The sequence below is a fragment of the Anomaloglossus baeobatrachus genome, chromosome 4, assembly GCF_048569485.1.
Source record: "Anomaloglossus baeobatrachus isolate aAnoBae1 chromosome 4, aAnoBae1.hap1, whole genome shotgun sequence".
NCBI classification, from domain to species: Eukaryota; Metazoa; Chordata; class Amphibia; order Anura; family Aromobatidae; genus Anomaloglossus; species Anomaloglossus baeobatrachus.
Genome location: NC_134356.1, coordinates 627,246,559 through 627,273,445, shown reverse-complemented (window position 1 = coordinate 627,273,445; position 26,887 = coordinate 627,246,559). Strand labels below are relative to the sequence as shown.

The 26,887-nt window shown below is 56.8% G+C and overlaps 1 protein-coding gene across 3 annotated transcripts in view; it reads left to right on the top strand.

The window, feature by feature from the left end:
- LOC142301941 (CD209 antigen-like protein A) overlaps positions 1-26,887 on the top strand; it is a 161,514-nt gene that overhangs the window by 121,591 nt on the left and 13,036 nt on the right. For 2 of the 3 annotated variants that reach the window (XM_075342999.1, XM_075343000.1), the window contains exon 11: positions 8,737-8,846. The exons of the other annotated variant lie outside the window; for it this stretch is intronic. In XM_075342999.1, the coding sequence (XP_075199114.1) occupies positions 8,737-8,846 (110 nt within the window). The remainder of the gene's footprint in view (positions 1-8,736; positions 8,847-26,887) is intronic. 3 annotated transcript variants of the gene reach the window in all.

The window sequence follows — 26,887 nt, the reverse complement described above, 5'->3', positions numbered from 1 at the left end:
CCTGAGGTAATCTCTAGAGGTTCATAGCCTACGGCTCACCCCAACAGGCTTAGAAAGACAGCTGGCTAGAGAACCATTGGGGCCCAGAAGAGGATGAAGGTGTACAATATTAGGGGAGAAGGAGGCACAGACTCCAGAGTATTGAGAATACGGTCCAAGATGATAACGGGGGACCGCACAAAGAGTACTACCCCACAGAGAGAGGAACAAAGGCCATGTCTGTCATAATGGTGAGCAGAATAAAAGTAAGCATATCTGGTTCTCTAACTCTGGTGTCGTGGGTCTGATTACCTGGCTACGTCGATGACTGGCAAAAACAGTGATAAGCACCAACCCGAAGCAGCAAGTAAATGCAATGCACTCCCCCAAAGTCCGCTGCCCATCCAGAGTCTCCTCAGTGAAGGAGAATGGCCCAGGACTGGCACACTCCTTCAAGTAGTGCTGCAAGTAGGGTTATTTCTCCACAACCTGGGAAATAAGGCTGCAGGGGAGACGCCTAAGATTAACAAACTATTGATGGCAGCAGAAATAAAAATGGCAGGACAGCGTGGCTGGTGCAGTGGTATAAGAGTGCAAAGTTAGACTCTGGTTGCTCTGAAGTTGTGGATTAAGAAACACCCCGTGTTTAGTGGTGACCACCTCCAGTGGGTGTACCAAAGAGAGAGAGCACGCCCTTCCCAGAAAGCTGATAGGAAATGGGTGGCAGCTCTGGAGCATATGGGCAGAAGAGACGGAAGAACCCCACCCTGCAGGGTGCGGGCCAGAAGGTGGAGACTCCCCCGACAACAAAACAGGTCGGCCCCAATTTTGTGTATGACACGGAGCAGGATGGAAAAAGACAATGAGATGGAGCCATTTTTTGCTAGGGATGGCCACTAGTACAGGCTGCGGGCCCTTATTGGTCACGGCCATGACAGCTAGCAGGACTGTGTCACTAAAATGACCACAGAGGGTAAGGAGGAGCAGCAGGGAAGACTGCAGCTCTGGTACAAGCTGATGGCCATGAAAGGTAGGGCCATGCTACTAGACCAGCCAGTTGCAGTGACAACCCCCAATACGCACCCACATCTCCCCAGCTGTGGCAAGCACATCTGGAAGCTACAGGCTTTCCTGGCTGCAAAGGAGCTGGGAGTTGGAAAGGTGGCCCCAATGCTACCACAGACAAAGACAACAGTAAGTGGCCCTAGAACTGATAAGCCCCTTTCAAGCTGAGGGGTGGCCCCGATGGGCCGGCCACCACAGACGAAGATGACCATAAGTGATCGTAAGGCACAAAAGCCCCTACCCTGGAGCCATAAAGACGAGAGGCCCCCTGGCCTGCATCTAGCTGATGTGAAGTGGGTGGCCCAGGTCCAAACCCAATTGTTGCTCCTGGGTGTCTGCGCAGTCGGCAGCAGCATAACCTAATCCATCATTTGGACCTTCATCCAGGAGGAGGGAACCGACACCAAAGTGTACGTGAATGCCGGGTTGGTGTGGGAGGGTCCAGCTCTTACCTGGGAAGACTAGGTCCGCTTTATCAAGGAAGATGGTCTCCAGGGCTGGAACGCGGTGCTGAAGTCCTGAGTTGGGGCCATGAAGGCGACGAGTCTCCTGGCTGTGGTGAATGTGGCCCAGGGACCCCACTCGGGCGTGTGTGTGAAGGTGTCTGAGTCTAAGGCGAGCTTTGCATGTTGCGACATCGCAAGCCAATGCTGCGATGTCGCACGCGATAGTCCCCGCCCCCGTCGCAGCAGCGATATCTTGTAATTCCTGGCGTAACGAACATTATCGCTACGCCAGCTTCACATGCACTCACCCGTCCTGCGACGTCGCTGTGGCTGGCGTCCCGCCTCCTTCCTAAGTGGGCGGATCGTACAACGTCACAGCGACGTCACACGGCAGGCGGCCAATCAAAGTGGAGGGGCGGAGATGAGCAGGATGTAAACATCCCGCCCACCTTCTTCCTTCCGTATAGCCGCTGGCGGCAGGTAAGGCGATGTTCCTCGCTCCTGCGGCTTCACACACAGCGATGTGTGCTGCCGCAGGAACGAGGAACAACATCGTACCTGTCGCGGCAGCGTAATTATGAAAAAGTCGGAGCTTACACCGATGATACGATAACGACGCTTTTGCGCTCGTTAATCGTATCATCTAGGATTTACATACTACGATGTCGAAAGTGACGCCAGATGTGCGTCACTTTCGATTTGACCCCACCGACATCGCACGTGCGATGTTGCAACGTGCAAAGCCGCCCTAAGGCTACGTCAGTATGAGGTCGGCCACAGGAAACGTAAAGAATGTTTACAATCAGAAGACGGCTCCTAAAGCCCTCTAGTCATGATTGTTGCACCCAAATCTATGGGACTGTTCAGCGCTTCGTGGAGGGGAAGGTCAGGACATCTGGCCCCCCTGACGTTTTGAAGTTGTGACGGAGCAGCCAGAGTTTTGTTTTTGTTTTTCCCCCCTCTCAAAATGTTTTTGTGCCTGTTGCGCACCCCACTACTGGATTGCAGGACTGCAGGCGGCGAGAGAGCTGTATACCCTCCATCATGGACTCTGTCCGTGCCCCTGGACTTTGCACACTGCCCTTTGCCTCATGGACACTGACCTGTTAACCCATGGACACTGCTCTTTGCCCATGGACTCTGCCCCTTGCCCTGTGTCCAAGGACTTGTACCCGGGTAGTCTTGTCTGAAAGAATGGACTGTGATCCACAAAGAAGGAAGGAAGAAAACGGAGGACCCTATGTATCGACCGGGTCTAGGACGAACATGTGATGTCTGCACTTAATGGGCATATGTGTGAACTCTGGCCTAAGAGCCTCAAGATGTAAGGTACATAATACATTTTTTTTTAATTTTTTTAAGTAAATTTACAAAGTTTATATTTTTTCGAGACCTATTTAGGTTTGAAGTGATTTTCATGGGCTGATATATTAGACAATTCCAAAATTGAAACCATTTTAAAAACAGCACCCTCAAAGAATTCAAAACTGCTGTCAGGTGGTTTGTTAACCCTTCAGGTGCTAGATAGCAAATAACAAAGTAAAAAATGTATATATATTTTATTTCTCTAAAATATTGCTAACATCCTAACAGACCACCATAGCTGGCAAACTCTGAAGCCATTACTTGAAATTGGGACCACACATATGCAATCTAAGAGTCCCAATACCCTTCCTTGTGTACCATTTAGATGCCACAGTTAAGAGATCTCTGGGGTTAAATGGATAACACCGATTGTGGCTAATGGAGCATCTGACACTCGCTGAATTTATATGTGACGCCCTGGGCAAGCCAGGGGTCACAGGTCATCACACCACCACACCCTACACCCAAGCTAGGCACACCAGCTAACCCAAAAATCCTTGTTGCCTTCCTCCAGAGGCTGATGTTCACACCAGGGGGTGGGCTAGGCGGTCGGCTCCGCCCACCGAGGAGTTCACAGCTCTGGAGGCGGGAAGAACCAGGCAGATCAGTTAGGGAGGTGAAGGAGTAAACATGGAGAACAGTTAAGGAAGTGAAAGTAGAAGGAAGTGAAGTGGTAGAGGAGCAAAGGAGAAAACTGGAGTAAAGGAGTAAAAGTGACAGTAAGAAAGCCTGAACTGGTCCGGGTGTGTGCCCCGGACTGAGACAGCAAGGTCAGCAGACGGCGGTGATTGTCCGCAGGGGTGACTGCTCGGGAGTTCCTGGAAGGACCGCGGACGGGTGGTGACCCGGCGGTCTGGAGCAGTGTACAAAGGACAGTCAGCACCAGGGCAGGGGCCTCTCGGACCCCGGCAAGGCTAGGAGTCGCCATAATTTGCCAAATCCGTCAGTGAAGGGGACGTCTGTCTCCCGACAACCAAGTCCCGATTGAAGGCAACAGCCTAACCATTAAAGTAGAGACACCGCCACCGCCAGGGCACCAGTTTCTAAGGGCCAGCGCCTGCGGGCAAAGAGTAGAGCTCCTCCGGTCCAGCTTGAAGCCGGGGAGCGGGTTACCGGTGGGAACCCATCGAGACCATCAACAACATTAGGTGCAGGAAAAGGGACATCACCGTCACCTACTGGGGAAAGCAAGTGCAGCCGTCCGTGGGAACCGTCTTTCCAGCCGTGTGTTTTACCGAGAACTGTGTCAACGTCTCAGGCTGAGTACCACAGTGCCGCAAGGCACAGCACTGCCCCCGCGTCCCTGCGCCCACCAAGCCCTGCATCTCCCACCTCATCACTGGGCCCCGGGATCACCAACCCCTACCCACGGAGGGGCAACACAACAACTTGCTGCTTCACACCATCACTCCCGGGATCCCCACACCGAGCAGCGGTGGTGCTAACAAATCACCACAACCGTGGGTGGCGTCACGTACAATAGACAATATCCCAAAAACCCAATCCCCTTTCACTCACGGGCGAGGAGCGCCACTCGAGAACCCCCGGGATCCGGCCCACCGCTCGAGCCACCACTGAGCAGCAGCAGCCGGACCCGAGCAGAGGGGTGAGTGCGGTGCTGACACCCTCCTCCCCGCCCGCGACAACTTGGCGTCACGAACAGGATCTTACCGCTCTGCCGTCTGGTAGAGGTGCGCCTTGTTACCGCGGAGGTGTCCGGCAGAAAAATTTCAGAAGCCGCCATCTTTGGCGCGAAAAGTTCCCGCTCGAGCGTCTTCTCGAGTAGCAGAGGCGCGAAGGCCAAAACCCCGCCCCGAGAGAGGAGGGGCCGGAAAGAGCTAAGGGGGACGCGATGGCGGCTGGCTGCATGTGAACGCAGCTATAAAAGCAGGGACGCCAGGACTCTGCAGACATCTTGTTCCTGGGAAAAGCCGCCAGCAACATGTGGATGCCGTCCCGCGACACCGTAGCCCCCGCGCCTGGGACCGTGGCGTGGGTGGAGATCCGGACCGCTCAGCTCTACCAACGGCTGCAGGTCAAGATGCAGCTCCTCATGGAGGAGTGGGAGACCGACATGGCGGACGTTATAGCAGCCGTGCGGAGACGCGAGGAGGAAGCGGAGGAAGGGAGGGTGAGTGACCCACGCCCCGATGCCCTGGAAGGGCCGGTCATCGCGGCTGCGGGACCCGGTCCAAGCCCTCTCCCCCCGCTGCCTCCCTCGCCACCCGTCCCGGAGGCCGTGACCCCGCCATTAGGCCTGCTACCACCGCAACCGGTAGCAATACCCAGCGTCCCCGCCCAGGCGGGCCGACCTGTAGCCGGAGCCCGTAGTCGACCGGTGGTGTTGCCATGGAAGGTCCCAAAGACTGAACCGGAGGCATCCCCTGAAAAGTCCCCCGAGCCGGAGCTGATGACCCGCTCCGAGCCGAAGGCCCAGCAGCGGAAAGCCCCTATGCCCATCCCCCACACCTTGGCTGAGGTAGCGCCGGGTTGTTGCTGTAAGGCAGCGCCCAAGGCCAAGACACCGCGGGACCTGCCGCCCAGATTCCTGACAGTGGGCAACGTCCAGGATGTCCCGCGGGGCCCGACCCGTGCGCCGGAGCTCGCAGCAGCGCCATATTGGGATAGGGAGCCGGTACCGCTGGGCCTGGAGATCGGTGAACGGGAGAGGAAGAAGGCCGAGCTGGTGGCCCGAGCGATAAGGGAGAAGGAGAATCTCCGCCAGGCCACGTTCCGTGTCCGGGGCCCGCTGTACGTGGGGCAGGTGAGGCGGTTTGATGTCCGCCGGGGCTATGGGTTTATTTATGAACCGGGCCTGGAGGCCGAAGTGTTTGTAGCCCGGCGGGATGTGAATGCCCACCTGCCTGAAGAGCATCCCGGCCGTAACCTAATGCCGGGCGACATTGTACAGTACACCCGGCACTGTGGAGAGAGGGGGTGGTTTGCCCTGGACGTAAAACTAAGGGGCAGCCAGGAGAGCCGAGTGGGTTCTGCACCCCCTCCCTCGGATGAAGCCGGCTACCCGGAGTAGGGCAGCGGAGCACCGTTGTCCAGTCCCCGTTGGGACCACCACTGAGTTCATGTTTAAAAGTGTTTAAAAGTTTGTTTGAAAGTTTGGAAAATGATGAAAAATTATGATTACCGAACAGTAACCTGATTGTCCTACCGTGATTGAGGAAACCGGCCGTTGCCGGCACCGTTGTCCCCGTGGGGACCGTTTAAAAAGTTTGCATGAGGAACTGCTCATGGACAAGCCCGTGAACTTGCAGGGCAACCACAAACGTTAAGTGGCTTGTAAATAAGTTGTTTGCCGTTACCGTTTCCGCATTGCCGCCTCCGGAGAGGCAGGTTGGAGGGAGGGCCCGCAGTAGAGCCGGCTGGGGCCCAGCCACCATAGGGACCGGTGGCTACCCTCTGGAGGGGAAGGACAGATCCCGCTCGGGTAACTTGCGCTGGACTTGGGGACAAGGGGTGCTGCCTGGGTTTTAGGGGCAGCATCAGGGCCAGGTTGCTTGGGTGGGAGAGAGCGGAAACCGTAACCGTAAACCGTTTGCAACGTTTAAGTAAAGTGCCTCCCGTTATGGGAAGAAGTATTAAAAATGTAAATATGTTACCGTTTACCTTTTATGCCTTTACAGAAAAATAAAACCGGTGTTGGACGGGCAGCCCGCGGACGGTCTGCATTTTGCTAAGGGGGAATGTGACGCCCTGGGCAAGCCAGGGGTCACAGGTCATCACACCACCACACCCTACACCCCAGCTAGGCACACCAGCTAACCCAAAAATCCTTGTTGCCTTCCTCCAGAGGCTGATGTTCACACCAGGGGGTGGGCTAGGCGGTTGGCTCCGCCCACCGAGGAGTTCACAGCTCTGGAGGCGGGAAGAACCAGGCAGATCAGTTAGGGAGGTGAAGGAGTAAACATGGAGAACAGTTAAGGAAGTGAAAGTAGAAGGAAGTGAAGTGGTAGAGGAGCAAAGGAGAAAACTGGAGTAAAGGAGTAAAAGTGACAGTAAGAAAGCCTGAAGCTGGTCCGGGTGTGTGCCCCGGACTGAGACAGCAAGGTCAGCAGACGGCGGTGATTGTCCGCAGGGGTGACTGCTCGAGAGTTCCTGGAAGGACCGCGGACGGGTGGTGACCCGGCGGTCTGGAACAGTGTACAAAGGACAGTCAGCACCAGGGCAGGGGCCTCTCGGACCCCGGCAAGGCTAGGAGTCGCCATAATTTGCCAAATCCATCAGTGAAGGGGACGTCTGTCTCCCAACAACCAAGTCCCGATTGAAGGCAACAGCCCAACCATTAAAGTAGAGACACCGCCACCGCCAGGGCACCAGTTTCTAAGGGCCAGCACCTGCGGGCAAAGAGTAGAGCTCCTCCGGTCCAGCTTGAAGCCGGGGAGCAGGTTACCGGTGGGAACCCATCGAGACCATCAACAACATTAGGTGCAGGAAAAGGGACATCACCGTCACCTACTGGGGAAAGCAAGTGCAGCCGTCCGTGGGAACCGTCTTTCCAGCCATGTGTTTTACCGAGAACTGTGTCAACGTCTCAGGCTGAGTGAGTACCACAGTGCCGCAAGGCACAGCGCTGCCCCCGCGTCCCTGCGCCCACCAAGCCCTGCATCTCCCACCTCATCACTGGGCCCCGGGATCACCAACCCCTACCCACGGAGGGGCAACACAACAACTTGCTGCTTCACACCATCACTCCCGGGATCCCCACACCGAGCAGCGGTGGTGCTAACAAATCACCACAACCGTGGGTGGCGTCACGGACAATAGACAATATCCCAAAAACCCAATCCCCTTTCACTCACGGGCGAGGAGCGCCGCTCGAGAACCCCCGGGATCCGGCCCACCGCTCGAGCCACCACTGAACAGCAGCAGCCGGACCCGAGCAGAGGGGTGAGCGCGGTGCTGACACCCTCCTCCCCGCCCGCGACATATACACTTCAGGAAATGTTGCTCCCCTATTTCTTAGCTCAGTAACAAAGCGTATCGGCAGACATTAATCTCTGCAAAGCCTTGGAGACCACCAGAGTGGAAGCACAGGAGTAGTGTATTGAACTGGTGAGAAATAATGATTTTTTTTTTAACACTATGCCTGCTTTTTAAATCCCCTTAAGGACCAAAGGCTGCTTTACATGCAGCGACATCGCTATGGATGGCGCTCGTTGTTTGTGCCTCATGGGAAAATCACTGCCCGTGGCGGACAATATCGCTAGTACCCGACACACATACTTACCTTCCTAACGACGTCGCTGTGGCCGGCGAACAGCCTCTTTTCTAAGGGGGCGGTTCGTGCGTTATCACAGCGACGTCACACGGCAGGCGTCCAATAGAAGCGGAGGGGCGGAGAGCAGCCGCATGAAAGTCACGCCCACCTCATTGCCAGAGGACGCAGTTACGGTGTTGTTCGTCGTTCCTGGGGTGTCACACGTAGCGATGTGTGCTGCCTCAGGAACGACGAACAACCTGTGTCCAAAATCAGCAATGATATTTGGGAAATTGACGACGTGTCAACAATCAACGATTTGGTGAGTATTTTGCATCGTTAGCGGTCGTTCGTACGTGTCACACGCAACAACGTAGCTAACGAGGCCAGATGTGCGTCACGAATTCTGTGACCCCGACATCTCGTTAGCGATATCGTTGCGTGTAAAGCCCCCTTAAGGGTCCGATTCATGAAAGATTTCATGACTGAATTCTGGAGTGAAAGTTTAGAAAAATCTCATAAATTTAGACACAACTCGGACTTGTTCCTAAATTCATCTCTCAAAAATGGAGATGAAATTGTAACGCATATTTGGTTTAGAAATCAAACTGGATTTTTGGTATTAGGTTAGAAGTTCAGATAATCATTTATAGGCTTATGTTATTCCAGGATTCTTTGAAATCTTCATTTGGAGATAATACTTACTGGATTGGGTTGAGGCGTGATAAAGAAGACCCTGCAAAATGGAATTGGTTGGATGGATCAGTGTTGTCCTTCAGGTAAATAAAATTTCTACTTCATTTTTCAGAAACAATAATGCTAGATTAATGATAGTTAAAAAACACAACTGCTCCTAACAACCTCGAAAACAATTAAAAAAATGTCCATACAACATCCCAGGGTGTGCAAGGTAATCATGGATTTTCACTTTAAAAGTGATAGAAAGCCTATTCACAGAGGAAGAGCATTGGATTTCTGAAGATAGTGTGGCGCCCTGGCCTAGCCAGGTCGTCACAGATAACATACCAACACCCCCCACCCCCATTAGACAGGGACACCAGCCAAACAAAAATCCTTGTTGCCTCCCTCTAGGGTCTGATGTCCACACCAGATGGGGCGGGGCTAAGTGGTTGGCTCCACCCACCGAGGAGTTCACAGTCCTGGAGGCGGGAAAAGTGAGAGATAGAGTTTGGAGTTTGAGGAGTGAGGAGTGAGCACTTGGGTGTCTGGTTTTGTGGCCCAGGCACTGACAGCAAGGTTGGCAGACGGTGGTGGCCGTCTGCAGGAGTGGTGGAGCAACGCGGCGACAGCCCGCCGGTACCGACCGGGGAGCGAGGTGAAGCCAGCACACACAGGCAGGGCCATCGGACCCCAACCAGGCTTGGAGCCGTCGTCAATAGTCAGATCCGAATGTGACTGGAACCCCAGGGGTTTCATAACAGCAAAAGTCCCGATTGAAGGCAACCGCCCACACCGTGAGGGTATACAGCTACCGCCTAAGGCTAGAGGCCAGCGTCTGCGGGCAAACGGGCTCTTCCGGTACCCATACACCGGGGAGCGGGCTACCGTTGGGAATCCATAGTAGTCAGAAGAAGAACATCAAGGTGCAGGGAAAGACAGCCACCATCACCTGTCCGGGGAGAGACACTTCAGCCGGCTGCGGGACCCGTCCATCCAGCCGTTTGGTTTACCGAGGACTTTGTATCTTTCTTGCTGAGTGAGTACACCCGTGCCATCCGGCACCGCGCCGCGCTGTCCCTGCAACCCTGCACCCCACCGACCCTGCCTCCCTGTCACATCATCAGCGGGCCCCGGGACCACCGACCCCTACCCACGAAGGGGGAAAACAACATCCCAGCTGCTCCCTACCATCGCTCCCGGGATCCCCGTCACCAGCAGCGGTGGTGCCCATCTTCACCACGACCCGTGGGTGGTGTCACGGACTAAATCCCCCAAACCAACAACCCCTTTCACTCACGGGCGAGGAGCGCCGCTCGAGTCCCCAGATCCGGCCCACCGCTCGAGCCACAGAGCAGCCGCAGCAGCGCCGGACCCGAGCGTTAGCGAGAGCGCAGCAGCGAAGGCGTCCTCCCCGCCCGCGACAACTTGGAGTCACGAACAGGATTGAACCCATCTACTTACCAGTAGAAGTGCGCCTTGTGATCTCCGCTGGCGGCGTCCGGCCGAAAATTTTGCTCGAGCGTCTTCTCCGAGCAGGGAAGGCGCGAAAGCGAAGCCCCGCCCACAACAAACGGAAGTGCTGAAGAGTACCAAGGGGGGACGGAAAAAAGATGTCTGCGCCTGACGGAGCCGTCGGAGGAGCGGCGGTCGCAACCGCGGCGGCATGTAACTAGCGCTGTAGCGTGCAGGCACGCCAGGACTCTGCTGAGACACGTTCCTGGATCCAGCCGCAAGATGTGCCAGGAGCTCCAGGCCCAAGTCCACTTCATGCTGGCGAAGTGGACGTCGGAGATGAAGGGCCTGGCCGCAACCATTTGGGCATCCAAAGTGGAGGTGGTCTCAGAGGAGCGGGTAAGCGACCCATGCCCCTATGTCCCCAAGGGATCGGTCGATATGGCTGAGGGGCCCGGCCTGCTGCCGTCCACCACGCTACCTCACTCACTGCCGATGCCCGCGGCCAACGCCCCGACCGACCCGTTACCCCTGCCACCGGTAGCGGAGCCCGCAGCGTCTGTGGGAGACGGCCCAGACCTGGGCCCCCGGGCCTTACCTTTGTCACCGCCCTGGCACCCGTCCCGGCTTCCATCCCGGCCGCGACGGAGATTACGACGGCCCCGGCAGTCCGCCCGGCCGCAACGGAGGCGACCCTCACCCAGAAGTCCAGACACCTGGCCTCAGCTGAAGCACGGCGGCGACGCAGCTGCCAAGCGGCAGAGCAGGCCACGTCACAGTGGGGTCCCTCATTACTGAAGGTGCCGGTCGTAGCCGGCACGGAGGGACTCCAGCTGGGCCCGTCCCCCACGCAGGCTGATCCGGAGCAAGCCACTGATCGGTGGGGCCCACGGCAGTGTGAGAGGCCAGTCGTGGCCGGCACTGTGGGCACCCAGGTGGTCCTGGCTCCTGGGCAGGAGAGCGGATGTGCATGCCCGCGTTTATTCTGAAGAGAGTGGAAGTGACAGCGGTCCTCCATTGCAAGCAAGTTGTCCCCGTTGGGACCCTCAGCAGTTTAAATTAATGACTTTAATGAACCGTGATCCTCATCTGATTCTCTAAGTGATTATTCCGGCCTTTGCCGGCAAGTTGTCCCCAGAGGGACCCTGTGTGTTTTACAACCTGCATGAGAGACTACTCATGGACAAGGCCGAGAACTGGCAGGCCACCCACGATCTTGTGTGCTTGTAAATAAGTTGAGGGTTGATTTTCTGTCGGAGCCGCCTCCGGAGAGGCAGATTGGAGGAAGGGCCCGCAGCAGAGCAGGCTGGGGCCGGCCACCACCAGGACCGGTGGCCATCCTCCGGGGGTCAGAGGTCCCCCAAGGACGTGGGGTCCCCTGAAGTGACAGCCGGGTGCGAGTAACCGTACCCGTTTCCGCTCGGGTAGCCTGGACCTGGACTGGGGTCAAGGGGTTCTGCCCACTTCTTAGGGGCAGCATCAGGGCTAGGTTGCTTGGGTGGGAGAGCGGAACACAGCCGTCCGTCCGTCATTATTAAAAATGTTTATGTTTATCTGTGCAACGTTCAAGTGTCCTAACAAAAATGCTTATGTTTGAAAATGTTTACATGTTATTTATATCTTTTTACAGTTTTGAAAAGAAAAATAAAACCGGTGATGGACGGGCAGCCCGCGGACGGTCTGCATTTCACCAAGGGGGAATGTGGCACCCTGGCCTAGCCAGGTCGTCACAGATAACATACCAACACCCTCCACCCCCATTAGACAGGGACACCAGCCAAACAAAAATCCTTGTTGCCTCCCTCCAGGGTCTGATGTCCACACCAGGTGGGGCGGGGCTAAGCGGTTGGCTCCACCCACCGAGGAGTTCACAGTCCTGGAGGCGGAAAAAGTGAGAGATAGAGTTTGGAGTTTGAGGAGTGAGGAGTGAGCACTTGGGTGTCTGGGTTTGTGGCCCAGGCACTGACAGCAAGGTTGGCAGACGGCTGCGGTCTCTCCACCTGTCCGGGGAGAGACACTGCAGCCAGCTGCGGGACCTGTCCATGCAGCCGTTTGGTTTACCGAGGACTTTGTACCTTTCTTGCTGAGTCAGTACACCCGTGCCATCCGGCACCGCGCTGCGCTGTCCCTGCAACCCTGCACCCCACCAACTCTGCCTCCCCGTCACATCATCAGCGGGCCCCGGGACCACCGACCCCTACCCACGAAGGGGAAAACAACATCCCAGCTGCTCCCTACCATCGCTCCCGGGATCCCTGTCACCAGCAGCGGTGGTGCCCATCTTCACCACGACCCGTGGGTGGCGTCACGGACTAAATCCCCCAAACCAACCACCCCTTTTACTCACGGGCGAGGAGCGCCGCTCGAGTCCCCAGATCCGGCCCACCGCTCGAGCCACAGAGCAGCCGCAGCAGCGCCGGACCCGAGCGTTAGCGAGAGCGCAGCAGCGAAGGCGTCCTCCCCGCCCGCGACAACTTGGAGTCACGAACAGGATTGAACCCATCTACTTACCAGTAGAAGTGCGCCTTGTGATCTCCGCTGGCGGCGTCCGGCCGAAAATTTTGCTCGAGCGTCTTCTCCGAGCAGGGAAGGCGCGAAAGCGAAGCCCCGCCCACAACAAACGGAAGTGCTGAAGAGTACCAACGGGGGACGGAAAAAAGATGTCTGCGCCTGACGGAGCCGTCGGAGGAGCGGCGGTCGCAACCGCGGCGGCATGTAACTAGCGCTGTAGCGTGCAGGCACGCCAGGACTCTGCTGAGACACATTCCTGGATCCAGCCGCAAGATGTGCCAGGAGCTCCAGGCCCAAGTCCACTTCATGCTGGCGAAGTGGACGTCGGAGATGAAGGGCCTGGCCGCAACCATTTGGGCATCCAAAGTGGAGGTGGTCTCAGAGGAGCGGGTAAGCGACCCATGCCCCTATGTCCCCAAGGGATCGGTCGATATGGCTGAGGGGCCCGGCCTGCTGCCGTCCACCACGCTACCTCACTCACTGCCCATGCCCGCGGCCAACGCCTCGACCGACCCGTTACCCCTGCCACTGGTAGCGGAGCCCGCAGCGTCTGTGGGAGACGGCCCAGACCTGGGCCCCCAGGCCTTACCTTTGTCACCGCCCTGGCACCCGTCCCGGCTTCCATCCCGGCCGCGACGGAGATTACGACGGCCCCGGCAGTTCGCCCGGCCGCAACGGAGGCGACCCTCGCCCAGAAGTCCAGACACCTGGCCTCAGCTGAAGCACGGCGGGGACGCAGCTGCCAAGCGGCAGAGCAGGCCACGTCACAGTGGGGTCCCTCATTACTGAAGGTGCCGGTCGTAGCCGGCACGGAGGGACTCCAGCTGGGCCCGTCCCCCACGCAGGCTGATCCGGAGCAAGCCACTGATCGGTGGGGCACACGGCAGTGTGAGAGGCCAGTCGTGGCCGGCACTGTGGGCACCCAGGTGGTCCTGGCTCCTGGGCAGGAGAGCGGATGTGCATGCCCGCGTTTATTCTGAAGAGAGTGGAAGTGACAGCGGTCCTCCGTTGCAAGCAAGTTGTCCCCGTTGGGACCCTCAGCAGTTTAAATTAATGACTTTCATGAACCGTGATCCTCATCTGATTCTCTAAGTGATTATTCCGGCCTTTGCCGGCAAGTTGTCCCCAGAGGGACCCTGTGTGTTTTACAACCTGCATGAGAGACTACTCATGGACAAGGCCGAGAACTGGCAGGCCACCCACGATCTTGTGTGCTTGTAAATAAGTTGAGGGTTGATTTTCTGTCGGAGCCGCCTCCGGAGAGGCAGATTGGAGGAAGGGCCCGCAGCAGAGCAGGCTGGGGCCGGCCACCACCAGGACCGGTGGCCATCCTCCGGGGGTCAGAGGTCCCCCAAGGACGTGGGGTCCCCTGAAGTGATAGCCGGGTGCGAGAAACCGTACCCGTTTCCGCTCGGGTAGCCTGGACCTGGACTGGGGTCAAGGGGTTCTGCCCACTTCTTAGGGGCAGCATCAGGGCTAGGTTGCTTGGGTGGGAGAGCGGAACACAGCCGTCCGTCCGTCATTATTAAAAATGTTTATGTTTATCTGTGCAACGTTCAAGTGTCCTAACAAAAATGCTTATGTTTGAAAATGTTTACATGTTATTTATATCTTTTTACAGTTTTGAAAAGAAAAATAAAACCGGTGATGGACGGGCAGCCCGCGGACGGTCTGCATTTCACCAAGGGGGAATGTGGCACCCTGGCCTAGCCAGGTCGTCACAGATAACATACCAACACCCTCCACCCCCATTAGACAGGGACACCAGCCAAACAAAAATCCTTGTTGCCTCCCTCCAGGGTCTGATGTCCACACCAGGTGGGGCGGGGCTAAGCGGTTGGCTCCACCCACCGAGGAGTTCACAGTCCTGGAGGCGGAAAAAGTGAGAGATAGAGTTTGGAGTTTGAGGAGTGAGGAGTGAGCACTTGGGTGTCTGGGTTTGTGGCCCAGGCACTGACAGCAAGGTTGGCAGACGGCTGCGGTCTCTCCACCTGTCCGGGGAGAGACACTGCAGCCAGCTGCGGGACCTGTCCATGCAGCCGTTTGGTTTACCGAGGACTTTGTACCTTTCTTTCTGAGTCACTACACCCGTGCCATCCGGCACCGCGCTGCGCTGTCCCTGCAACCCTGCACCCCACCAACTCTGCTTCCCCGTCACATCATCAGCGGGCCCCCGGGACCACCGACCTCTACCCACGGAGGGGGAAAACAACATCCCAGCTGCTCCCTACCGTCGCTCCCGGGATCCCCGTCACCAGCAGCGGTGGTGCCCAACTTCACCACGACCCGTGGGTGGCGTCACGGACTAAATTCCCCAAACCAACCACCCCTTTCACTTACGGGCGAGGAGCGCCGCTCGAGTCCCCAGATCCGGCCCACCGCTCGAGCCACCGAGCAGCCGCAGCAGCGCCGGACCCGAGTGTTAGCGAGAGCGCAGCAGCGACAGCGTCCTCCCCGCCCGCGACAATAGCAGTCGTAAAAATCACTATCGAACTTTTAACGAGCCTTGTGTGCCGCCCCCGTGTCAGCAGCCAGAACTGCTCGCATCCGCGGTGGCTTGAGGGGTCTCTGGACCCGGGAGGGGTCGTGCGGCCACTCGAAAACTTGTAAACCAAGGTTCTGAGCACCAGGGAGGGAGCACGCCTGGATCCCGTGCCCGTTGGTGTTGCTTGTTAGCCTGTGACCTTTGCCTTGGAACCTTTCTACTGATTGGCCCCTGTAGTGTAGAACTAGTCGGGTCCCGCTCACCCATATGGCTAACGGAGTGAGCTTGCTCTCAGGGTTCACGCTTGGGATTTTCTGGACTGTGTATTCGGAAAGTCCTATCCCCCTCGTTGCGCTAGTACCCCGGTTTTGGAGTGGGTGGAGAATGAATCTTGAAGGCTCCGTGCTCATCGGGTGAATTACCAGGATGCTTGAAGCTACTTCCCGGCCTAGGGTCCACGTACCCCGTCGTGCCCTGGCCCCTGCCTGGAGATGGCACAAGGCCGCCGGCTGCCCTGCTCGGCAGTTACGTGCCCCTTGTCATGATCCCCTGCGACCGGCGTTCCGGCTCCTACCAGGCCCAGACCAATGTCTGCCACCTAGTATTCTCAAGGAGCGCTGCTCTTAACCTCCTCAAATGCTACCCCTCTCTCAACTGTCTGTCTCCTGACACTCCTGACTTTCCCTAACCAACCCCCCAAAGTAGGCGGCCCTATTCCCTTCAGGCTACCCATAGGTGTGTCTGGTGGGTGTGGTGCAGAGTATTTCTATGATTTTGATTAGCTTGTTCTTAGCAACACCAAAGGTCATTGACCCGTAACCAAGGAGGATGTGGATACCGTACAGAAGGGCAGATTGCACAATACCCTGTGACGACCTGATAGACCAGGGCGTCACATTCCCCCTTGGTTAAACGTAGCTGGTACCCGAGCTACAGGACACCAGGGATTTATTATTTTTTTTTTTTCAACTGTAGAAAAGATAGAAAACAAGGTTAACATGTTTATTTGCATTTTCATCCCACGCGGGGGAGGCACTTTTCTTAAACGTTACTAAACTTTTTAAAGAGTTCATCGTCCAACGATGTGACGCTACCGGTTTTCATGGTAACGGAGGCTCAACCTGCTCCGTTGCAGCCCTTTCCTACGACAGTCCAGTCCCAATGTCCTGGATCCCAATAACCCGCCACCCAAACAAACCTGACCCCTGCAAACCTGTCCGCGGGTCCGTGACCAGGTTAAGATCCCGGGCGTGGTATTAGATGACTCTGGTTGGCACAGGAGGTGCAACTATATACAAAACACAAGTTTGTGTTGGTCACGCCAATCCTGTGACCATGGTCCACTTTTACTTACATATAAAAAACGTAACGGAGTCCATCTACCGGGTGTACACACTGTAAAGGAATCTGGTTGTCAATCAGGTTACTTCTTCGTTCATTTGCAATTGGTTACTTAAACATTTATTTGCTAACATTTCTACATGAAAATAACAAACTGTGGAAAATAACCGAAAACACCGATACCTAACAGTTCTATGGCATCGTAAAACTACTGGCATTATGAATATTTTTCAACACTCTTCTCTGTAAAACCCTGAGCAACCTGGTAGCCGTTGCCCCTGGCGCCGACCCCCACCGGGGCCTCCTGGTGCCGTCTACCAGCACTGCATTGTCCAAGGCCCTGATGGCCTTTTCCCTGGAACAAAGTGTCGCGGGTGGGGAGGAGGGTGTCAGCACACCGCGCTCACCCCTTCTGCTCGGGTTTGGCTGCTCAGTGGTGGCTCGAGCCGTGGGCCGGATCCCGGGGGTTTCCTCGAGCAGCACTCCTCGCCCGTGAGTGAAAGGGGGATTGTTTGGGGTGTTGGGATAATGTCCGTGACGCCACCCACGGTTGTGGTGGTGTGTAGCACCACCGCTGCTTAATGCGGGGATCCCGGGGATGGTGATGGGGAGCAGCCAGGTGTTGTGTTGCCCCTCCGTGGGTAGGGGTTGGTGATCCCGGGGCCCGGTGATGGTTTGTGAGGTGCAGGGCCTGGTGGACGCAGGGACGCGGGGGCAGCGCTGTGCCTTGCGGCACTGTGGTACTCACTCAGCCTGAGACACGGACACAGTTTGTACGGTAAACCAAACGGCTGGTAGGACGGTCCCACAGACGGCTGCTTTGCTTCCCCGGTAGGTGACGGTGATGTCCCTCTTCCTTGCACCTGTATGTACGGATGGTTGCGATGGGTCCCCACCGGTAACCCGCTCCCCGGCTTCAAGCTGGGCCGGAGGAGCACTACACTTTGCCCGCAGGCGCTGGCCCTCAGAGACTGGTGCCCTGGCGGTGGCGGTGCCTCTGTTGTACAGGTTGGACTGTTGCCTTCAATCGGGACTTGGTTGTTGGGGGAATCTACGTCCCCGTCACTGACGGATTCGGCAAATTTGGCGACTCCTAGCCTTGCCGGGGTCCGAGAGGCCCCTGCCCTGGTGCTGACTGTCTTTCGGAACACTGCTCCAGACCACCGGGCACACAGCCAACGGGGTCCTTCCAGGAACTTCCAAACGGTCCCCCTCCGGACAGTCACCGCCGTCGCTGACCTTGCTGTTCTGGCCCTACACAAAGCTGGGCTCTCAGGCTTGCACACTCTCTGCTCTGTCACCACTTCTTGCTTTCCTCCTTTTCCACTTTTCTTTCCTTACTGTCACTTGGTTGTTTACACTTGCCCTGCCTGGGCTAATCTGCTCACTCCATCTCTCCCTGAGCTCTAACTGCCTGGTACTTCCTGCCTCCAGAGTTGTGAGCTCCTTGGTGGGCGGAGCCAACCGCCTGGCCCACCCCCTGGTGTGCATCATCAGACTCCTGGAGGAAGGCAACAAGGATTTGTGGTTCAGCTTAGATGTGCCTACCTGGGGTGTGGGGTGTGGTGGTGTGTGACCTGTGTCCCCTGGCTTGCCCAGGGCGACACATTCCCCCTTAGCAAAACGCAGACCGTCCACGGGCTGCCGTCCTACACCGGTTTTATTTTTCTGTAAAAAGGGGATAACAGGGTTAAACATATATACATTTTCAATAAATCTTCCCAAGACGGGAGGCACATTTACTTGAACGTTTCAACGGTGTACGGTTACGGTTTCCGCTCTCTCCCACCCAAGTAACCTGGCCCTGATGCTGCCCCTAAAGCCCAGGCAGCACCCCTTGACCCACAGTCCAGCACACGGTACCCGAGCGGGATCTGTCCTTGCCCTCCAGAGGGTAGCCACCGGTTCCTTTGGTGGCTGGGCCCTAGCCTGCTCTGCTCAGGGCCCTCCCTCCAACCTGCCTCTCCGGAGGCGGCCTGCGGAAAACGGTAACGGTACCCAACATATTTACAAGCCACTAACGTCTGTGGTTGCCCTGCAAGTTCACGGGCTTGTCCATGGATAGTTCCCATGCATTTTTAAACTTTAAACGGTCCCCACGGGGACAACGGTGCCGGCTCCAGCCGGTTGCAAATCACAGCAGACAATCAGGTAACTTTTCAGTAATCATTTTCACTTATCATTTCTGTAACCTTTCAACTTTTCAACCAAGCAACAACACTCTTTTACATTTGCGGACCCCTTTTACTCATAGAACGGTCTCCCTGTACCTAAGTGGGGGTCTACCTAGGTTGGAACGGGTGGACCTTCGGAGCCCGGTGTCAGTGGTGCTAGATAGTGGGGTAGAGGGAACAATCGGTTCCTCCTCCCTGCTATAGTGTGGAGCAGGCGGAGGTGCAGGGGGGCTGGGTGCAGGTTCATCCCTGGGCACTGGCATTGGTTCTGGCTCACGGTTAACCGCTTCCACTACTTCTTCATCCACGGGTTGTGGGAACAGTATCACTGGAAGGATCACCGCGCCGTTCTGTGTAGGCCAGTTTGGTGGGAAGTCACCCATTACAGTGTGGATTACCTCTGCTGCCTTCTCCACTGGTGGAGGAACCGGTACTTCAGCCTCTGCTTTCAGCGCTGGGGGGCATTTTTTTAGATGGTCCCGGGAAACTGTGACTAGGGTGCCCCCTTGGTCACGACTAATCTGGTAAGTTTTTCCATTTCCCCATTCTGTGGGTTGTATGACATAAGGGACTTGCTCCCACTGATCATCCAGCTTGTGGGCTTTTCTCTTCCGTTTCAGCACCACATCTCCTGGCTGGAAAGGACCTGCGGGCGCCTTCTGGTTGAACCGGTGCTCTTGCTGCTCTCGACTTCGACTGAGGTTTTTCTCCACATACTCCTGGATTTGCCGGTACTGTGCTCTCCTTCGAGTTTCCCACTCCGCCGTTGAAGGGAGTGCCTCCGGAGCTTCCAACCCCATCTCCAGGTCCACCGGCAGGCGGCCAGGCCGAGCCCTCATCAAATACGCTGGGGTGCATTTCGTTGAGCTGGACGGAATGTTATTGTACATGTCGACCAAGTCAGGTAGCTTTTCCGGCCATATGTTCCGTTCTTCCAGCAGTAACGTCTTGAGGAGTCCCAGGACCAAGTGGTTCATTTTCTCGCACATGCCGTTGGTTTGAGCGTGGTACGGGGTGGTCCGAATCTTCTTGCAGCCGTACAACTGGCAGAATTCGTGAAACACTTCTGCTTCAAAAGCCGGGCCTTGGTCTGTCAGCACCTTCTCGGGGTACCCATGGGGTCGGCAGAAATAAGCCTGGAACGCTCGAGCAGCGGTTCGACCAGTTAGGTCCTTAACGGGGACTACCACCATAAATCTTGAATAGTGGTCTACCATGGTCAATGCATAGGTGTACCCACTTCGGCTAGGGGTGAGTTTGACATGGTCCAGGGCGACCAGCTCCAGCGGCTGATGGGTAACGATGGGATGTAATGGTGCCCTCTGGCTAGTCTCGTCCTTTCTCCTCAGTGTACAAGGACCGCACTCTCGGCACCAGGCTTCCACCGATTCCCGCATCCCACTCCAATAGAACCGCTCCCTCAACAGCATCTCCAGCTTTTTCCACCCGAAGTGGCCAGCACCATCATGGTATGCCCGCAGGACAGTAGCGACCTCAGCTTGAGGAACGATCAACTGGCATATTTTCTCATGGGTTTTTGGGTTGATCAGCTCACGGCACAGCCTCCCTTGGTGTAGGTAGAGCCGTTTTCGCTCTTTCCACAAGCGTTGGGCTTCGGCTGGAGCGCTAGGGTCCATTCCCATAGCGCCTTGTTCCACCAGAGTCTTGACAAGTCGGACAGCCGGCGCTTGGTCCTGGGCGTCCTGACACTCTTGACTGGTCCGTGGGTCCAGATCCACCCTTTGCTGACATACTTGTACCCTCTCAGTAGGCGGCTGGTGAAACGCAGGCAACTCAATCTCCTCGAGGTCGTCATCCTCACACCCCTCTTCTGACAAATGGGGCATCCGGGAGAGTGCATCTGCATTGATGTTGACACGACCAGCTCGGTACTTTATGGTGAAATCATAGTTGGCTAACCGGGCTACCCACCGCTGCTCCAGCGCGCCCAACTTGGCCGTGTTCAGGTGAGTCAGCGGATTGTTGTCCGTGAATGCGGTGAACTTTGCTGCCGCCAAATAGTGCCGGAACCGCTCCGTGATAGCCCACACCAACGCCAGTAGCTCGAGCTTGAAAGAGCTATAGTTCTCAGGGTTCCTTTCGGTAGGCCGGAGTTTTCGGCTGGCGTAGGCAATCACCTTCTCCTTTCCATCCTGGACCTGGGAGAGGACCGCTCCTAGCCCCACGTTGCTGGCGTCCGTGTGGAGGATGAATGGGCGCCCGTAGTCAGGGTACGCCAGGACCTCTTCTCCGGTCAGGGCCGCCTTCAGCTGGCCAAAGGACTCCTCATGCTTGTCCTCCCACAACAGTGGGGCTCCGACGGGTTTACCACCTTTGGTCTGTCCCACGAGGAGATCTTGCATGGGGGCGGCCATCTTCGTGTACCCCTTTATAAAGCGCCGATAGTACCCCACCAGACCCAGAAACTGCCTTACTTCCCTCACTGTAGTGGGCCTCGGCCAGCTTTGGATGGCAGTGATCTTCTCAGGGTCGGGGGCGACACCATCCGCACTCACCACATGCCCTAGATATTGCACCCTGGGTTTCAGCAGGTGGCATTTTGAGGGCTTCAACTTCATCCCGTACTTGGCAAGGGACGCGAACACCTCGGCCAGGTGCTCCAGATGGGCTTCATACGTTTGGGAATAAACAATCACATCATCCAAATACAGCAGGACGGTCTCGAAGTTTAAATGTCCCAGACAGCACTCCATCAGCCGTTGGAAGGTCCCGGGGGCACTGCACAGCCCAAACGGCATGCTATTGAATTCGCAGAGCCCCATCGGGGTGGTGAAGGCGGTCTTCTCCCGGTCCTCTGGGGCCACGGCCACTTGCCAGTATCCGCTGGTGAGGTCAAGGGTCGAGAAGTAGTTTGCAGTTCTCAGTGCAGCCAGAGATTCTTCAATACGAGGCAATGGATAGGCATCTTTATGGGTTATCTGGTTGATCTTCCGGTAGTCCACACACATCCGCATGGTACCATCCTTTTTCTTGACCAGTACCAACGGAGCGGCCCAGGGACTACAACTGTCCCGAATAACCCCTGCCTCCTTCATATTCCTCAACATATCTTTGGCACACTGGTAATGTGCAGGGGGAATAGGTCTATACCTCTCTTTGATGGGGGGATGTTCACCCGTAGGAATGTGGTGTTGGACCCCCTTGATCTGCTCAAAGTCTAGGGGGTGCTTACTAAAAACCTGTTCATACTCCTGCACCACCCTGTATACCCCTGCCCTGTGATGTGTAGGGGTGTCATCAGTGCCCACATGTAGCTGTTGGTGCCACTCCTTTGTGTCCCCCTGGGGTGGGGAAGTGCTGGTGGTAGGTGGGAGTGTGGATGGACTGGCTTCCTGGATAGTGTGAGGGTCCAGGGTGAGCAGCTTGGCAATGGTGGCATACCGGGGGAGCCTGACTTCTTCCTCCCCACAGTTCAACACTCTCACAGGCACTCTCCCTTTCTTCACATCTACCACCCCTCGGGCGGCTACTACAGTGGGCCAGTGCTCGGAAGGCATGGGCTCCATCATCGCAGGGTAGTCACGCCCCTGAGGCCCTACTGCTGCCCTACACCAGATCATCATCTCACTCCTAGGGGGCACAGTCAATGGAGCAACATCCATCACTCGCACTCCACCAATCTCCCCTCCGGTTGAGCTTACATGCTGGCGGTACATCAGGGCGCGGATCTCACGCTGCACAGCCCTCTGCCGGCTCCCCGCCGCCGTGGCGGCTAGCTGTTGCAATAGGTTCAACACATCGGCCATGCAGTGTTCCATCACATTGGTTCCCAGCACTATTTTCGGGTTATGATCACTAGGTTCATTCATGATCACAATCATACCCTGGTGTTGCAGTTCAGCTTGCCCCACTGTCATAGCCACCTGTTTATACCCCACCTGGGTCAATGGAAGTCCATTAGCGGCAATCAAATTTATACTATTGTCTGGAGGCGCCAGCTCGTCTGTGGCCCAATATCGCTGATACAACGTGTACGGTATGGTAGTTACCTGTGATCCAGTGTCCAAGAGAGCCATCACTGGTATGCCGTCCACAGCCACGGGGATGATAGGGCGGGCCCGGACATATCGGTCTCGCCAGTCCAGGGGGCCACGGTGTTCTACTCCTGAGGATTGGCCCGGGGCCCCAGGGGTTGCTCGTTTAACGGGCACTGTCGGTAGTAATGACCCGGCTTACGGCACTTGTAGCAGATTGGAGGTCTACTCCGCGGGTTGTTAGCGCTTCTCCGCTGCATCCAGGGAACATCTTCGGGACTGTCAGCAAGCTGTATCTGTGCTGGAGGCTGAGATCTGGTCAGAGGTTGTAGCGCAGCAAGGATTTTGGCAAGGTCTCCGTCCATGCGACGGACCTGGGCTGCCAGTTCTTCCACTGTGCTGCTCGAGGCTGCAGGTATTAAGGAGGTTGGTTTGGCTGGGGCTGCCACAACGGGAGCTGTCTCGACGGGCCACGGGACGGGTTCCAGAACTTCAGCAGCTGGGGGCTGTAGTGCTTTGATAGCCCGCTCCTTTAACACAGCAAAGTCCCCATCAGGGTGTTCCAGGGCCCACAGCCGGAGTTGTTTACGATCCTCAGGGGATCTCATCCCCTGCGCAAATTGCTCCACTAACATCTTGTTGCTATCCGCCTCATTAATAGAGTTCACCCGCTTCAGCGTGCGGAGGGCGGTCTGCAGACGTAGAGCATAGTCCCGAATGCTATCCCCAGCTCGTTGCCGGCACTGGTAAAACTGCATCCTCAGCTCAGCTTCAGTCCGGGTCTCGAAGGCAGTCTGTAGCTTCTCGAAGATGGTGGCTACAGAGAGCCGGTCCCCCTCGGCCCAGGTCTCCGCTTCCTGCTCCGCCGCACCGGTTAACTGGCCTAGCACTATCGCTGCACGTTGCTTATCAGTCAGGGGGTACAGCTCTAGCAACGGGTTAAGCTTTTTCCGGAAGGCCTGTAAGGCATCCGGTTTCCCGTCATACTGCGGTAGCCAGGCAGCTCCGGGCGCATAGGGCAAGGAAAACGGCATGACCTGAGCAAGCGCGGGGGCCGCGGCACCTCCCGCCGGTACGGCCGGGACCTGGGCAGGCCCATTCCCATCCGCGGGTGCCGCTGCGGCTGCGACCACCGCTCCTCCAGCGGCTCCGTCGGGTGCAGACATCTTGTTTCCGTCCCCCTTAGCTCTTTCCGGCCCCTCCTCTCTCGGGGCGGGGTTCTGGCCTTCGCGCCTCTACTGCTCGAGAAGACGCTCGAGCGGGAACTTTTCGCGCCAAAGATGGCGGCTTCTGAAATTTTTCTGCCGGATACCTCCGGCTGTCACAAGGCGCACCTCTACCAGATGGCAGAGCGGTAGGATCCTGTTCGTGACGCCAAGTTGTCGCGGGCGGGGAGGAGGGTGTCAGCACACCGCGCTCACCCCTTCTGCTCGGGTCCGGCTGCTCAGTGGTGGCTCGAGCCGTGGGCCGGATCCCGGGGGTTTCCTCGAGCGGCACTCCTTGCCCGTGAGTGAAAGGGGGATTGTTTGGGGTGTTGGGATAATGTCCGTGACGCCACCCACGGTTGTGGTGGTGTGTAGCACCACCGCTGCTTAATGCGGGGATCCCGGGGATGGTGATGGGGAGCAGCCAGGTGTTGTGTTGCCCCTCCGTGGGTAGGGGTTGGTGATCCCGGGGCCCGGTGATGGTTTGTGAGGTGCAGGGCCTGGTGGACGCAGGGACGCGGGGGCAGCGCTGTGCCTTGCGGCACTGTGGTACTCACTCAGCCTGAGACACGGACACAGTTTGTACGGTAAACCAAACGGCTGGTAGGACGGTCCCACAGACGGCTGCTTTGCTTCCCCGATAGGTGACGGTGATGTCCCTCTTCCTTGCACCTGTATGTACGGATGGTTGCGATGGGTCCCCACCGGTAACCCGCTCCCCGGCTTCAAGCTGGGCCGGAGGAGCACTACACTTTGCCCGCAGGCGCTGGCCCTCAGAGACTGGTGCCCTGGCGGTGGCGGTGCCTCTGTTGTACAGGTTGGACTGTTGCCTTCAATCGGGACTTGGTTGTTGGGGGAATCTACGTCCCCGTCACTGACGGATTCGGCAAATTTGGCGACTCCTAGCCTTGCCGGGGTCCGAGAGGCCCCTGCCCTGGTGCTGACTATCTTTCGGAACACTGCTCCAGACCACCGGGCACACAGCCAACGGGGTCCTTCCAGGAACTTCCAAACGGTCCCCCTCCGGACAGTCACCGCCGTCGCTGACCTTGCTGTTCTGGCCCTACACAAAGCTGGGCTCTCAGGCTTGCACACTCTCTGCTCTGTCACCACTTCTTGCTTTCCTCCTTTTCCACTTTTCTTTCCTTACTGTCACTTGGTTGTTTACACTTGCCCTGCCTGGGCTAATCTGCTCACTCCATCTCTCCCTGAGCTCTAACTGCCTGGTACTTCCTGCCTCCAGAGTTGTGAGCTCCTTGGTGGGCGGAGCCAACCGCCTGGCCCACCCCCTGGTGTGCATCATCAGACTCCTGGAGGAAGGCAACAAGGATTTGTGGTTCAGCTTAGATGTGCCTACCTGGGGTGTGGGGTGTGGTGGTGTGTGACATGTGTCCCCTGGCTTGCCCAGGGCGACACAAAAGCGTGGGAGAAAGGTTCAACAAGGAGGACGCAGACTATTTAAAACTTTACAACTTGCAGGTTCCGGTCCCCATTTTAATGTTGGGTACCTCCTGGGCACACTCTTGCAAAGTGCCCTGGTAAACCGCAGCGACGGCAGATAGGCACTACTTCCATAGCATCAACGGGGATCTCCTCATCTGAACTGGACTCTGCTTCCATTTCCATGATCTCCAATGCCAACTGTGCCTGTGACGACAGTATCATTCTGTGGCCGTTTCCTCCATAACGTAGTACCCATGCTGCTTCTGGGGTACTGGAACCTGAATCACCTTCCTCTATCTCTTCCGGTTCCGAGTCCATGGTAACCGGGGCAATTTGGTCAGAAGCCACAGACTGATCACCCCTTTCAGGGGTTGAGGGTTCCGCTGCCGGTGGTGCGGGCAGTGCCCCAGGGTCAGCCGCAGCGGAGGCTGAAGGTGACGGCAACTGCGTGCTGGCCTGGAGCGGGGGCGGCTCGGATCCCACAGCCGCATCAGCCGGATTAAGGAAATCATCTGGGACTGGGTAACCGCTTACCCGCTCCTCTCGTGGAACTTCGGTTTCACTAGTTTGCACTGCCACAGCCATCCTCCGCGTCTCCATCCTCGGAGCTGCTCTGGGAGCCTCTGCTTAACAGCTGTGCCTCTCTGGCATCTTGACTCTGCGTTGTCCAGGAACGTTATGGCAGAGTCCTGGCATCCCTGCTTCTCTTCCGCTGTTGTTACATCCCGGCACGCCCCCTCGTTTTTCACTCAGCACTCTTTCACGCGCTGTGGCCCTCTGGGAACTTCTGGTTCTGGCCTCACATGCAAGATGAAGGGCGGGACTTAGGCTTCGTGTGCTTTCACAGGGAAGACGGCGAAAAGATGGCGGATAATGGCGGAATTGGCGGGAAGAGGAATTTTGACTAGTGGTTTTCGGCTCTAAGGTGCACGTCACCCAGGTAAGTGGGTCCTGCTCGTATCCTGTTCGTGACGCCAGACGTTTCGAGGTGTACCACCCCCGTGTCAGCAGCCAGAACTGCTCGGATCCAGATCCGCGGTGGCTCGAGGGGTCTCCGGACCCGGGGGGTTGTGCGGCCACTCAAAATAAAAAGGGGGGTATTTACAGTGGGTTGTGTGTTTAAAGTTCGTGATGCCACCCATGGTGTGTGGTAAGGTGGAGTACCACCGCTGCCGTTGGGAACACCCGGTGGTGATGGGATGGCAGCCAGATGTTTAACCCCTCCGTGGGTAGAGGGAATGCGCCGGGGCTTGGTGATGCTGACAAAGGGATACCGTTGGGGAGGTAAGGGTCACTGCGTACTCACTCAGTCCAATGACGCTGAGACCGACAACTTGTAAACCAAAGTTCTGAGCACCGCTGCAGCAGGGAGGGAGTACGCCTGGATCTCATGCTCATTGGTGTTGCTTGTTGTGACCTTTGCCTTGGCACCTTTCTACTGATTAGCGCCTGTAGTGTAGATTTAGTCGGGTCCCGCTCACCCATATGGCTAACAGAGTGAGCTTGCTCCCAGGGTTCACGCTTGGGATTTTC